At 50.6% G+C, this 14,792-nt stretch overlaps 1 protein-coding gene across 2 annotated transcripts; it reads left to right on the forward strand.

Moving 5' to 3' along the window:
* The first annotated feature begins 989 nt into the window (after nt 1–989).
* sos2 (son of sevenless homolog 2 (Drosophila)) lies at nt 990–14,581 on the forward strand. 2 transcript variants are annotated; one of them, XM_077620581.1, is made up of 23 exons: nt 990–1,885; nt 6,329–6,454; nt 6,531–6,662; nt 6,783–6,947; nt 7,028–7,234; nt 7,605–7,748; nt 7,838–7,948; nt 9,762–9,860; nt 9,945–10,069; nt 10,155–10,810; nt 11,342–11,423; nt 11,497–11,619; nt 11,700–11,812; nt 11,909–12,131; nt 12,197–12,316; nt 12,391–12,553; nt 12,622–12,739; nt 12,817–12,989; nt 13,066–13,182; nt 13,257–13,521; nt 13,594–13,635; nt 13,717–13,820; nt 13,897–14,581. In XM_077620581.1, the coding sequence occupies exons 1-23, from the start codon at nt 1,802–1,804 to the stop codon at nt 14,398–14,400; spliced, it is 3,996 nt and encodes a 1,331-aa protein (XP_077476707.1). In that variant the 5' UTR covers nt 990–1,801; the 3' UTR covers nt 14,401–14,581. The 2 variants fall into 2 exon arrangements, with proteins under 2 accessions (XP_077476707.1, XP_077476708.1); XM_077620582.1 differs by having other exon boundaries at nt 13,257–13,518.
* Nucleotides 14,582–14,792: the final 211 nt, after the last annotated feature.

A 14,792-nucleotide genomic window follows, 5' to 3' on the forward strand; every position in this document is an offset into this window, starting at 1 on the left:
TTTTTTTAAAACAACTTATACTGACTGACCTTGTTTGGTCACGTGAAAGATCTTCAAAAAATGCACATGTGCCTTTCACAATGTTATAAGTTTTTAATAGCAGCATTTGAGCTTTAAATGAACTTTTGCCACTTACGATGATCAAATTTACATATTCAATTTATTTCATATTTTAACACGTGTATTTTACGGCTTTATGTTTTTATATAATAAATATGTCATTATTTGAAAGGCGAGGTTATATGGCTGCCTTTTTTTACCTTCTGTGTACTGGCTCACTTGAGAAATACACCAGCGATCCACTAGAGGGCGTTCGAGCTTTCATAGGCTTATGACATTTTTATAGTGCATTGGTATACAGCTTGGTCAAATAGTTATACGTACGTTAGCTCTCCTATGATGAATTAATAAATTTGATTTCTTTGGGGTTTTGCTGTATCTATGCATTTTTTTCTGAATTAGATATACCAATTTTAATGTATGTCCTTGTATATTCCCATTCTAATATATATTGTATATTGATTTACAGATATTTTTCAACATGTCAACTTCTAAGGTAATGAATAGGCACTTTTAAAGTGACTATCTCCAACCAATGTTAAAACTGAGAAGTGCAATCGAATGTAGGCTGAATTTTAGCTTGTTGTGCAGGCCATTTTCAATAATATTTATATCATTCACTGGGGGCCAGTAAAAAACGGTGCATTTTGGGAACCACTCTTGTTATTGTTACTGGGTGGCAACTACAGTGTTAACCGTGTGTTGTAAGTTGGATTTAAAAAAAAAACATTTTGTAAGATGTCATGTAATTTTTCATGTAAGCAACATTTTTTAAAGGGTCTTGTGGGTGACAGTCCACTTTTTTTGTTTTTTGTTTTGGGGTTTTCCTCATGATTAATGAATGTAAAGTAAAAGGGCAATGGGATGGCAGGCAGGGAGTGAGAGGAGTCGCTCCGAACGAACATCTCGTCCGACCTACCGACCGACCGACCGACGCGACTTCCCAAAGCAAAGCAGGAAAGCTCCTCGGCTGGCAAGCGAGCGTCTCCTCCGCTAACATCAGACGTGCCCTCGGCGGGACTTGGCCGTGTCCCCGCCGCGTCACCGGCTTTATTCGCGTCGGGACTACTTTTTTTCCCTCCCTTCTTGGAGGGTGGCTTTGGGAGGCTCCCGAGCGGGAGAAGATGTCCGCGTGTGACGCCGGAGAAAGTGTGCCTTGTTCGTTCGGAGGCCAGCGGCGGCTTAGCTTCCCCCGAGCTAACGCGCTAACGTTACAGGTGTCTTCACTGCGGTGAATAATCGAGCGCCTTTCCATTTTTGAACGATATTTTGCTTCTTGGGTCCCAATGGGCCGACTTTATTCAACTTAAGGTGCCTGGAATAGTTTTTTTTTTTGAAGCAGCCCCGCTGACGCGTAGCCAGCTTGTTGTTAGCCGTTAGCTCCCGAATGAGCCGCCGTGCAGTGTTTACACCGAACGGTGGCTTAGCTTCTCGTTAGCTATACCGAAGCTAACGACCCCGGAGCTACATGTGCTTCATTCCGAATGTAGCTGGCTTTTCACCGCCTTAACTAAAGGCCACTTCGCCGGGGGACTCGCCCAGCCTGCTTCGCGTCCAGGTACACCCCCCGTGAGCCAGCCAGCCAGCTAGCCAGCCGGCAGCGTCACTCGCTCAGACGGACGGACTCGTTAGCCGTGCCCGCCGCCCTGGACTGACCCACCCACCCACAAAAGGGGGCTAACTATCCGCCGGGGCCGATGCTGACAGTTGGGGCCGGATCACGGCAACGCCAGGAGCCGCGATGCAGCCCCAGCAGATCTACGACTTTTCCAGCGAGGAAAACAGTAGCAAGTGGAGAGGCCTCTTCGTGCAAGCCCTGCGCAAGGTAAACATCGACAACTCGTCCATCTGCAGCCAGCAAACTTTAGCCCCCCCAAACAGACACTTTGCGTTTCATTTTCACACTCGGCGTCGGCATTTTAAGCAATGTAATTCTTTATTTCGTCGATTGGCAACCACTTTCTCCAAGATGTGACGGACGATAGGCAATGTCGGCAGACCACCGAATGCTATGAAAGTCTCGAACGTTTACAGCGTCCCAAAAACGTCCATATTTCCCTATTAACGCTAACGTATTTTGTTTTGTTACACCTCTGACATTGTTTTTACCCCCGATTCCGATACCTGTCTTTGCTGTATCAGCCAATGCCGATACTGTATCCATACCGCGTTTTTTTAATATACAAAATATATATTTTTCTAAATTTCTGCATACTCAATTGAATTGAAAGACAATTACAATCACGTCTTGGCCTGACACTACTTAAGAACCTTTATAAATGATTAATACAAAGTTTGGGAGTGCGCAGTCAATGACATTATACCAAATTAGCACTGTACCGTTAGCTTAGCTTATGCTAATCACTTTTGCTAGGAGACTGTACAAGTTGGCCACTCTAATAATAACTTTCTAACAAACTACGTACTAAATTATCATGGAAATGTCAATGTTCATGATCAAAAGGACGAAATATGACAGCAGAATCAAAATATTCTTGGCACAAAACACCACAGGACTTGACTATCCATTACCATCTTCAAAAAAAAAACAACCCGAAAATTCTATGACTTTTAGCCAATGATTCCCCTAACACTGTTTTAATGCGTTTATAATCTCCGATCATCTCGCACGGTTCTTTGGAAATGAAACTGCAATATATGTACATATTGCGCAGCTCCGGTGCATTATTTACTAGTACACATTGTTTACAATTCCTCTATTTTAGTGCCGGTTATCGACGCAACACTGATATTTAGTGGTCTTATGGAATTGAATTATTTCTCCCTTTAGGCTGTCAAAAAGATTATGTAGAGTAAATTGACATTTGTGTGATCATTTGGTAACACTACCCATTTTTTTTTAGCACTGGGTACACTGTTTATACTCTACTGACTTAATTCTGTGATTGTAAAATCTGTCGTTGGCCATTTTATATATTGACTCTACTTTTGTCCGCTATGCTGTATAAAATAGCCTATAATTATATTTTTGGCATAACGGCGTGGTGTACAATAACTCCATATTTTGGCACCAATCCCATCCAAGTGTCCGCAGGGCAATTCCAGTCATTTGCATGCAGATATAATGTAATAATGACGATAATAATCCATTCACTTAATCAAATTTCTTATGACACTTTCTTTTTGCAATATCATACAGTCATTTAAAAATTTCGATTGTATTTTTTTCCCTTAAGAAAAAGATTATATGCTCGATTAGATACTGGTTTATGGAATGAGTTGTGATTCCAATGTTTATTTATGCATTGAAAAAGCAGTCAAATACCGTGTTTGACCGGGACGGCTGGCAGCGAGCACTAAGGGGGCGGGGGGGGACGTGTCCGTCGCCGTCCGAGTACGGTGGCGTGCGACGGCGACGTCCAAAGCGCCTCGACCCTCCGAGACAAACAAAGTGAAAGTGAGAGTGAGCGACGTGCCTGCTGCTTTGTCTCAACTTGTTACGCAAACGCCAAAGGGGAAAGTGTCAGACAGACGCAAGAGATCTTCGCTGTCCCTTTAAGGCAGGATTTTTTGGGGTGAGAGGGTTCTACTTTTGGTTCCAAATTAATCCCTTTATTCTATAAGGACATAAGAAATGGACTGTAGGTTGCCACGATTATTTAAATGAAGTAATGGTCTGTTTTACAGTCGACTCATTGTTTAGTCTTTAGTGAGATTTTTTTGTCCGTTTTTCACATAAAATAAGGAAATTAAATGTACGGGGGAAAAATATAGTATATGGACCGATCTGGCATTTGTTTTCCAGACAATTGCTGATGTTCAGCGGTAATTTTGTCAAACAATATATGAGATCGTTATAGTTTTTCTTGCGGTTATGGAAGGCAATTGAAATTCTCGTAGAAATGTGCATATTTGCAACACGGGCCACTAGGTGGCGCTAAATCACAGTTAACAAAAGATCGTCAACCAAACGCGTAATGTAACAGTTATCCTAACATATCGGCTAATATTAGTCAATCCAAAAAAAAATCCCGATATTGGCATCATCTGTCGGTCAAACCTTTTTTTTTCTCGCGTAAAATTGAACATAACGGTCTCCTTGTTAAATTGTTCGAAAAGTATTTTTTAAATGGAACATATCTTTTACGCTTCAATGCCTTTAATCTGGTTTGTAAACAAGCTTGTACCATTTTTGTTTCATTTTTCTTTTCTGGGCGCACGTCGGCGTGATGTCACAAGTGCGCCTTGTCTTTTGTCCGTCAGTTGATCTCTGTCCCGCCGCGTAATGGCCGATGATGTCATGGCATGCATCACAAACACTGACACATGCTCGACTTTAATAACACGGCCCCCCCCAGCGCGCAGACAACCTGCAACTCGAGCCTGTTTTGCCCCGCCCATTCCACCACAGACACGGCCCGACCGTTAATCAATTGAATTCGGAATATGATGCCTGCACGTTATACCGTCTTTGTTTTATTGTTTGGAATTTTACCGCCATTTTACGGCACACATCCGCCCTATTAAAAAAATAATAATAATAATTGCAGAAAAAAATCTAAGTACCGTATTTTCAGGACAATATGGCGCATCGTATTTTTAGCCGCAGTGTCAGTAACGAGTGCTATTTCTGTATTTTAAACACACAAAGGACGCACCGTTTTTTTTTTGACGCATATATATTATATATGAATATCTATCCGCAATAGCGCTGGCTACCGGAAACAGCCCCAGACTCTATTTCCGGTTTCCGGTGCGCAGTGACTGCTGGGATATTTAGTTCTTGCACGCTACACCCACACGCTAAAACACGTTTTTAAAAAGGCAACGGAAGCAAAACTGAGTTGGGTTGTACTTTATTTAGACATTTTACAATGTACTCACGTCATCATCACCCACAAATCCATCAAAGTCCTCATTTTCTGTGTCCCAATTGAACAATTATCCAAATGAGTCATCGAAAACGCTGAGTTTTATACGTTCGTCCAGGCGGCCACAATCCATTCGTAAATAGTAGCTAGCTGGTAGCTAGTGTAACTTTTCCAACGGTGCTTTCCATGCTTCGTCAAGCTGTATTGATGTCGATGTATACAGGCCACAATCCATTGGGTGTATTGACAAAATAACTACTACTTATCCCAGCAGTCACTGCGCACTACTTTGTCTACGGGAAAATTGTAGAGTCGGTGTACCCTACCCTTCGTGATAACAATTTTAGTATTGGTCCATATATAAAGCGCACCGGATTATAAGGCGCCCTTTCTATTTTGGAGAAAATCTAAGACTTGATGTGCGCCTTATAGTCGTGAAAATACGGTAGTGAATTTGCGATAAGTGAAGTGGCGATAATCAAGGGATTACTATACTGACAATTTTTAGTAATATGCCATTATTTGTTGTAAATGGCCTTTTTCAAAGCTTGGACGTCTCGCCTCGTCAATGGCGGCCAATGAGAGTGCCCTTGGTGGTGTTAATTGGTGGAATGGCGCGCAAGAGGGAAACCCCCGCGTTGGCGTCGGAGCGCCACCGTGACTCACGGGCCGCTCTGGACGTCCTGCGGAATTTGGTCAAGTGCACGCATCTCCATCTGGCAGACTTGCTTCTGCTTTTAGAACGCCGGCGCTCTATTTTTACGTTTCTCCGAGGCGCCTGCTCTTATTTTTAGCCCGTCTCGTGAGCGAGCGAGCGCGCGTCCGGGCCGACGCGGGTGGCGAGCGTGCCAGCTTTTGCCTTGTGATTTTCCACCTTCTCAGCGCAAAGCTTTTTTCTTTCTTTCTTTTTCCATGGCGCCTGGATCCTCACGGGGACTTCCTGCCCGCCGCGGCGTCAGAGTCCCGGAATGTCATGTCGGGCGCCCGCCACGTTGGCCCTTTTAAGCCCTTAACGCCGGCATTCCTTCCCGCTGACTTTTTGCTGGCCTACTTTGCGCCGGCCGCCGCTCTACCCAAGCTTAGCTCGGGGTTTCGGGTACCTCTCTCGAAGATCTCAATGGACCGCATTCCCGCCAGAGGGCTCTGCCCCGTTTGTGGCACCCGAAGCCCCGCCCTCCTTTGACGGCCGGGAAAAGGCAGGGCGCGCTACTTTTTATTCCGGCCTCGATACGGTCAAAACGGTCGTCGGCCAATGAGGTTAGCGGATTGGAGCGTCCCACTTCTAGATGTTTGTACGAGGCTATCGTTCTCCTAGATGGCGCCGAGTCTCGATGGGGCCGGGACGTCCGTCCATTTTTCCAAAGTGTTGGACGTCCGTGGCCGTAAGCCGTGTTGAAATGGACCGTGCGTTGATTTTTTTTCTTCCCCCTGTTCAGGTGCAGAAGCAGGTCCATCCCAACCTCCAGGCCAAGGAGGACGCCCTGCAGCACATCGAGGAGTTGATCCTGCAGCTGCTCAACATGCTCTGCGTGGCGCAGCCTCGCTCCGTCCAGGACGTGGAGGTAAGACGCTCGCTCGCTCGCCATTCCCCGACTTTTCCGTCGGCGTCCGGGCTCACGTCCGTCCGCGATTCGGCAGGAGCGAGTCCAGAAGACCTTCCCTCACCCCATCGACAAGTGGGCCATCGCCGACGCGCAGTCGGCCATCGAGAAGCGCAAGAGGAGGAACCCCTTGCTTCTGCCCGTGGACAAGATACACCCGCTGCTTAAGGTTAGCGCTTTTGACCAACCGCCAAAAGGCGTGGCTATAATCCGATACTCTGGGAGTGCTAGCATGTTAGCCAATGAGTTGGATTGACCGGCGATTGGTCGCTTTGTCGCTCCCCCGCAGGAGGTCCTGGGCTACAGAGTGGACTACCACGTGTCCCTCTACATCGTGGCGGTCCTGGAGTACATATCGGCGGACATTTTGAAGCTGGCGGGCAACTACGTGGGCAACATCCGCCACTACGAGATCAGCCAGCAGGACATCAAAGTGTCCATGTGTGCCGACAAGGTCAGAGGTCGCCTTTGCCATCCGACCTTTGCCTTTAGAAGAGTCCAAGCCAACGCGTCCTGGTCTCGTCCCCCCCGCAGGTGCTGATGGACATGTTCGACCAAGAAGACGACATCGGCCTGATTTCGCAGTGCGCCGACGAGCCGTCCACGTCGGGCGAGCTGACGTACGACGACCTGGTGCGGCTGGAGATCGCCGAGGAGCGACAGTACCTGCGCGAGCTGGACCTCATCATCAAAGTGTTCCGCCACCACTTCTTGTCCAACCCCAAGATCTTCACGCCGCGGGTAAGCGCCAAATCCGGATCGTCGGATGACGTCGCCGTCGCGTACGGCGGAAAAAGTGGGAGCCCAGGCTGCGGCTTTTCGCGCTCTTATTTGGGTCGTGGCGGAATGCGCAGCGTGTCATTATGTCCAGGCGGGAAGGGCAGTGGGCCTCTCCCAAAAATGTCTCCAACTTTTCCAACGGGCTAAAATGGGATACGTGGAGAGAGAGAAAAATGTCGATATTAACTGATTGACGGCGCGAGTTGTCCAGGTCATTTTGCCCCCGTCAAAGTTCAAATGGGTGTATTTGTCGTTTTTTTACATTTATATGGCTACCCCGGTATATTGTATATTTGATCAGGCCGCGAAAAAACAATGCATTTTTGCTCAGGACGTGGAGGCCATCTTCAGCAACATCTTGGACATCCACGAGCTGACGGTCAAGCTGCTGGGGCTCATCGAAGACGCCGTGGAGATGACGGCGGACGGGAGCCCTCACCCGCTGGTGGGCAGTTGCTTCGAGGACCTGGCCGAGGTGGGCACCCTTTCTTCCCTCGGGACCGGCCCGTCGCTTGGCAACGCGTGCGTCCTTAAGCCCGCCTTGCCCGGTCTGTCTTTGTGCAGGAGCAAGCGTTCGACCCGTACGAGACGCTCTCCCAGGATATTCTCAGCAAAGACTTCCACAAACACTTCAACAATCTGATGGCCAGGCCAACCGCCGGCCTTTACTTCCAGGTACCCTATTTCTACATTTAAAAAAAAAAAAAACGTCCTTTCACACAAATCTCCAGAACGTCATCTATTGACACCTCCCGAATTTGCCTGATTTTTATCGTATTCATGCCTTATGACGGCAAGTGAAAGAATCCAACGTCGAAGCCACCTCGATCAAACGTCTTATTTAATTTTTGAGTCATTTTTGTCATCTGGGAACTGGATCTTGATCACTTCTAGAGGCATTTATCTTTTAATTTAAGATGCGTAACGTCCTGTAAATTGTTATTGCATTTATGTGCTTTAGCCCTGCCAAGCAGAATCTACAAAAGACATCATTTAATTGATATTAGCATCAAATAGCCGTTGAACTTAATGCCGGCTTTCAAAGCTAATGGCTATCTTTTTTGGGCGTTCAGTGCCAATGGCTAGCTAAATGATAGTTAAGTGGGAAAACCTGCCTATTCATGTGCTACTTTTGAAAAATATCTGCAATGAGGCCACATTTGATGTCATCAGGCCGTAATAGTATAAAAATCAGGCCAATGGAAAAGGGGTCACCGTGGAGGGTGTGGGACTTGACCCCCCGTGTAAATGACAACAAAAACTTTTTTTCCCCAGAGGTCAAAGTCGGGTCACTCCATGTGTTTGTTTTCTTTTGCGCTTTGAAGCCGGCCGCCGGAATTCCTCGTCCGTGCGAGCGTGCCGTCGTGCGTCGGCCGCATAGCGTAACGCGCCGTTTATTTGCCACCGCTTTGTTTTATTTGGACATTCCTGGCAAAAAAATAGCAGCCAATGGCCCGGTCCCACCGGGCTTCCACGCCAACGACGGCGTGCCAATGAAGCAAGAGGGGCAAGTCCCAACGAATGCCGATCGGCCGGGCGTCTTTCCTTTGAGCTTCTTTACAAGTTTGACATCTGGGGATGGGAGTGGACGTGTTTGTGGGCGGAGAGAAATCTGCGCTTTTTAATTGTTTGCTTTTCCGTCTGCGTGACGTTAGCACCGATCTTCATCCGCTCTGCTCGCCGGCCTCGAGGCCAACTATAGTATTTATTCTTAATATGTCCGTGCGTAGGGATTTTTAGAAAAATGGGGAGGCAGGAAATGAGACAAAGATTTGTCTCCTCCGTGTGTAGCAACAATTGAACACCATGATGCTCCTAGTCTTTTTATTTTATTTATTGTTTAGTTTTTCCCCCCCGTGAAAACATGCCAAATCTTGCTAACAATCTTGGTCTGCTCTTTTATGTAGCAGCAGAAAACACGCGGTTCAACTCTGAGGTAGAGCGGTTGTTCCTCAGTTTAGAGCAAGGGTAGGGAACCTATGGCTCGGGAGCCATATGTGGCTCTTTCTATGGGTGCATATGGCTCTTCACTAACCTATGAAGTAAAATATGGAAATCACTGGTGAGAGAGCTGAGTCCTGTGCATAATATAATTGATACTGATTTATGAGCAACAGCATAACAATGTTGTCAAAAGAATTCAGAGACTTTTTGTACTTTAAAAGTGTTGAAATGACCAAAAAAATCACACATTTTCATGTAATTTTACTTTCCAATTCTGAGAATGGCTCTCAAGAAATAACATTAGAAAATATGAATTGTTTAGGGCTCTCTCTGTCAAAAAGGTTCCCGACCCCTGGTTTAGAGGTTGCAAGCTTGATTTCCCGCGGGTTCTAATTGTCCTTGAACGAGATATGATACGCGTCCAAGTGCTTTGAGTATTCGTGAAGGTGGAAAGGCCTCTACCTACACGTATAAGAGCATCACAGCCTATTCGGGTTCTCCATCTAAACAGTTGAATGTGTGTATTTTCTCTTTTTGCCCGCAGTCTGTAGCAGAAGGCTTCAAAGAGGCCGTCCAATACGTCCTTCCGCAGCTCATGATGGTGCCGGTGTACCACTGCATGCATTATTTTGAGCTCTTGCAGGTAAATCATCTATTTTACGAAGTGTGAACGGTTGGCGTGCGCCACGATATGTGATGTCTTTTTGTTGTCGTCGTTGTCCCGCAGCAACTTCAAGAGCGCAGTCAAGACCAAGATGATCGCGAATGTCTGAAACAGGCCATCACGGCGCTGCTCAACCTTCAGTGCAGCGTGGAGCGCATCTACGCCAAGCAGCCTCGCCGGAAACCAGGGTATATATGCTGACTAAAGTTGCTTCCTTCCTTCTACCCATACCTCTAACCATGACCACCCCCCCTGCCCCTGCCTTGGCCACAGCGAACCCACGTACCGTCCGCACAGCCGTCAAATCCGAAGCAAACACCTGGCCATCAAACGCATGAACGAGATCCAGAAGAGCATCGACGGCTGGGAGGGCAAGGACATCGGGCAGTGCTGCAGCGAGTTCATCCTGGAGGGCCCGCTGTTGCGCGCCGGCGCCAAGCACGAGCGCCACAACTTCCTCTTTGACGGCCTGATGATCACCTGCAAGGCCAACCAGAGCTCGCGGCTGCCCGGCTCGGGCAGCGGCGCCGAGTACCGGCTCAAGGAGAAGTTCGTGCTGCGCAAGGTGCGCATCGCCGACCGCGAGGACTCGCCCGAGCTGCGGCACGCCTTCGAGCTGGCCGCCAAGGACGAGAACTGCGCCGTCTTCTGCGCGCGCAGCGCCGAGGAGAAGGCGGCCTGGATGGCCGCCCTGGTGGCGCTGCAGTACCGCTCCACCTTGGAGCGCATGCTGGACGCCGTGCTGCAGCACGAGGAGCGGGCGCACCCGCTGCGCCTGCCCTCGCCCGAGTCCTACCGCTTCGCCGTGCACGACTCGGAGGAGAACATCGTCTTCGAGGACCGGGTGCAGAGCAAGACGGGCATCCCCATCATCAAGGCCGGCACCGTGGTCAAGCTCATCGAGAGGCTCACTTACCACATGTACGCCGGTAAGGAAGTGACAAACGGTGAAACGGGACGACAAAAAATCCGTTTTTTTCCCGTCACCGCTAGCTTCTCCATTACATGTATGATATTGCAATCCGTAATAATGTTGGCAAAGCCAGCTGCTACCTATTTTTTTTTAATTCAATAATGAAAAATGTCCAAGTCATCCCATCGAGGTTAACTAGGAACTAGGTTGGATCGAGTGGGACTATTTCTGCTAGCTTAGCCTCAGAAAAACAGAACGTTTGAGGTCAAGTGGGCCGTCGTATGAACATTTGCTTTAATGTATATTTTATTACATGGACATTTGGAAGACATTTCATCATTTTTTTTGGTATATGTGTGACCCAAAATGTGTCATTGGCCATTACAGAAAGAGACTTAAAAAATGTTTTTTATACAAATACACTCAATCATTTCAACTTAAACTGGGAGGACTGGCTAACGGCAGCAATCCGTGGCTTTTGGAACAGCCCTCCAAATTCTAGAATACGTCCCCAACTCTAATTTCCGTCTTCTTCCGTGTCTTCCAGATCCAAACTTTGTGCGCACTTTTTTGACCACGTACCGATCTTTCTGCAAACCTCAGGAGCTTCTCACGCTGCTGATCGACAGGTACGCAAAACGCTAGCCGTCGGCCGCCGGGACGTCCGTGGGCGCCCCCGCCAATTCTGTCCCTTTTTTGTAGGATCGAAATCCCCGAGCCGGAGCCCACCGAGGAGGACCGGCAGGCCCTGTGGAACGGCGACCAGCCCATGGCGGCCGAGCTTCAGAGATTCCGCAAGGAGTACGTGCAGCCGGTCCAGCTCAGGTGAGCCGCGTTGCCGGGAAAAACCGAGACCTGGACGGGATCCGGGCGCCTTGAAAACCCGAGCTCTTTTTGCCACGCAGGGTGCTTAACGTTTTCCGCCAGTGGGTGGAGCATCATTTCTACGACTTTGAAAACGACCCCGAACTGAGAAGTCGCCTGGAGGAATACATCAGCAGCAAAATCCAGCTGCGAGGTCAGCCTTCATCGTCGTCGTCATTGTTGAATTTTTTCAAATGGTACGCCGGCTGAAAAAGACCCAATGACGCTTACTCGAAATGATGGTCGGCAGGCAAGTCCATGCGCAAGTGGGTGGAGTCCATCAACAAGATCATCCGGCGCAAGCTGCAGACGCAAAGCAACGGCGTGAGCCACAACATCACTTTCGAGAGCCCGCCCCCGCCCATCGAGTGGCACATCTGCCGGGCCGGTCAGGTGGACTCCTTCGATCTCATGACCCTGCACCCCATCGAGATCGCCCGTCAGCTGACCCTGCTGGAGTCCGAGCTCTACAGGTGACGATACAATCACTTTGTTTATTTAAAAGCAAATGAATAACTCTTGAAACGATGATGGGCAGAGCCGTGCGTCCGTCCGAGCTGGTGGGCAGCGTGTGGACCAAAGAGGACAAAGAGAAGAACTCACCCAACTTGCTCCGGATGATCCGACACACCACCAACCTCACGCTGTGGTTTGAGAAGTGAGCGTCTCGTCGTCGCCGCCGCCGCCATCCTCGGTAACGCCGTTTCTAAGTGTGTCCGTGGTCCGCCTCAGGTGCATCGTGGAGACCATGAACCTGGAAGAGCGCGTGGCGGTGTGGACGCGCGTCATCGAGATCCTGCAAGTCTTCCAGGAACTCAATAACTTCAACGGCGTGCTGGAGGTGGTGTGCGCCATCAACTCGGTCCCGGTCTACCGCCTGGACCACACCTACGAGGTAGCACGAGCCCCAAATCCACGCGTGGAGCGATGCGACGACGTCAACGTGGTTTCGTCTCCGTACAGGCTATCCCGGAGAGGAGGAAGAAGATCCTGGAGGAGGCGGTGGAACTGAGTCAAGACCATTTCAAAAAGTACTTGGCCAAACTCAAGTCCATCAACCCGCCCTGCGTGCCTTTCTTCGGTGCGTCCGCCGCCACGGCCCCGCCCTCCCTTCGCTTCCCTCCGCCTCCCGCCTCGGGTTCAAATCCCTCTCCGCAGGTATCTACCTGACCAACATCCTGAAGACGGAAGAGGGCAACCCGGACTTCCTGAAGCGTCATGGCAAGGAGTTGATCAACTTCAGCAAGCGCAGGAAAGTGGCCGAAATCACCGGTGAGATCCAACAGTACCAGAACCAGCCCTACTGCCTTAAAGTGGAGCACGACATCCGGGTGAGTAAAAGGCGCCGCCGTGGTGGCCCGCCTCGCCTCGGTGACGGGACTTGAACAAAATGTGGCCTGCCCCCAGAGATTCTTCGAGAACTTGAACCCGATGGGAAACCGCAGCGAGAAGGAGTTTTCCGACTACTTGTTCAACATGTCCATGGAGATCGAGCCCAGGAATTGCAGACAAGCGCCTCGTTTTGTAAGTCTAGCGTCGGCCCCGGACCCGTTCGTAACCGCGACTTGACCCGTCCGTCCGTCCGTCCGTCGCTCCAGCCCAGAAAGACGACGTACACGCTGAAATCGCCTGGCGTCCGCCCCGTGCGAACATCTACCTCGGGCACCCTGAAGGGCCACCCGGTGCCTCTGGAACGGGAACCGGCGCACAAGATCACCTTCCGCAGCATCGCCGAGACGGATGCGGAGACGCCGGCGTCCGCCTCGGTGCCCACGTCCCCCAACACGCCCACGCCGCCGCAGTCGGCCTCCTCCGACCTGGGCTCGGTCTTTGGCGACCACGACCTCAGCAGCTCCTACGGTGGTGCGCTCGTTGCCGTCCTCCTTTTGATAATTGACCTTTAATCATCTGACTTGTTGTCTTGGGATCTTGCAGGTTCCAACTCCATCTTTGCTTCGGTTCTCCTGCCGCCTTCCAGTGAGTCCTCGCCGTCGTCCGGATGGGTAGGCTATTGCTAGCGGCTAGCCACTCACTTTGCCGCTTCCCCCCCCCTGTCAGAGTGCCAATCGGTTTCCTGCGGCAGCCTCCACCAGCTGGGCGAGGAGTTCCTCAAGCCGCCGCCGCTTCCGCCTCGGAGGAAGGACGCCACGTCGGACGGCAAAGTAAGGCGCTCTTTTTTTATTTAAAAAAAAAAATGTTTTAAAGCAAAAACTTTAGGATTCCCGTTTGATTTGCAAGGGCTGTCGCTTGGCGGACGGTCGCCCGGACAGCCCCCCGGCCATCCCTCCCCGGCTGCCGCAGCCGCGGACGCCGGGCTACAACGGTCCGGCGGGGGACGGGCCCCTGCCCAGCCCCCCGCCGCCCCCTCCCCGGGACCCGCTCCCCGACACGCCGCCGCCCGTGCCCCAGCGCCCCCCGGAGATCTTCATCAACTACCCGCTCAGCCTGCAGCCCTCGCCGGTGGGGCGCTACCACTGGGACTTTAGCGGCTCGCCCGCGTCGCCCAACACGCCGCCCGGCACGCCGTCGCCCCGCGTCCCCCGGCGTGGCTGCCCGCTCAGCGCCAGCCAGACCAGCCTGTGCCCGATGCTGCCGCCCCCGCCGCCGCCTCCCTCGGCCCCGGCGCCGCCCGTGCCCCCCCGACACAACTCGGGCCCGCCGCTGCCCAAATTGCCGCCCAAGACGTACAAGCGGGAGCCGCCGCCGCACGTTCTCTCCTTGGTGGAAAACAGCGAGCCGTAGCCGGCCGGCGAGGAGCCGCCGCTCGCCCCCCTCCCCACACTTGGAATCCAAACTCTGCCCCTTGTTTCTCTCCACAAACAAGACCGGCCCGGGACGGACGGGACAAATGGGACGGACCCCTGAGGGCGAGCTGGCTTCCAGTCTTCTATTTAGCAGGTAAAAAAAACAACAACAACAACAACAAACAAAAAGCATTTTCTTTCTAGGGTTTGGAGTCCGGGGAACTGCCGGGGACCCCCCCCCCCTCCCACTTGAACTCCCTCAGTGGTGCACGGTGGCGGGTGGTTGAGCCCTGGAAAAAAAAAAACTACTGGGCGGGCGGGTCTGGTTTTGGAAAGTTCTCAGCGTTGTAGCTTGAACTGTTACGCTTGGTCCTCCCTCGGCCGACAGCT

The sequence above is a fragment of the Stigmatopora argus genome, chromosome 15 (assembly GCF_051989625.1).
Source record: "Stigmatopora argus isolate UIUO_Sarg chromosome 15, RoL_Sarg_1.0, whole genome shotgun sequence".
Taxonomy (NCBI): domain Eukaryota; kingdom Metazoa; phylum Chordata; class Actinopteri; order Syngnathiformes; family Syngnathidae; genus Stigmatopora; species Stigmatopora argus.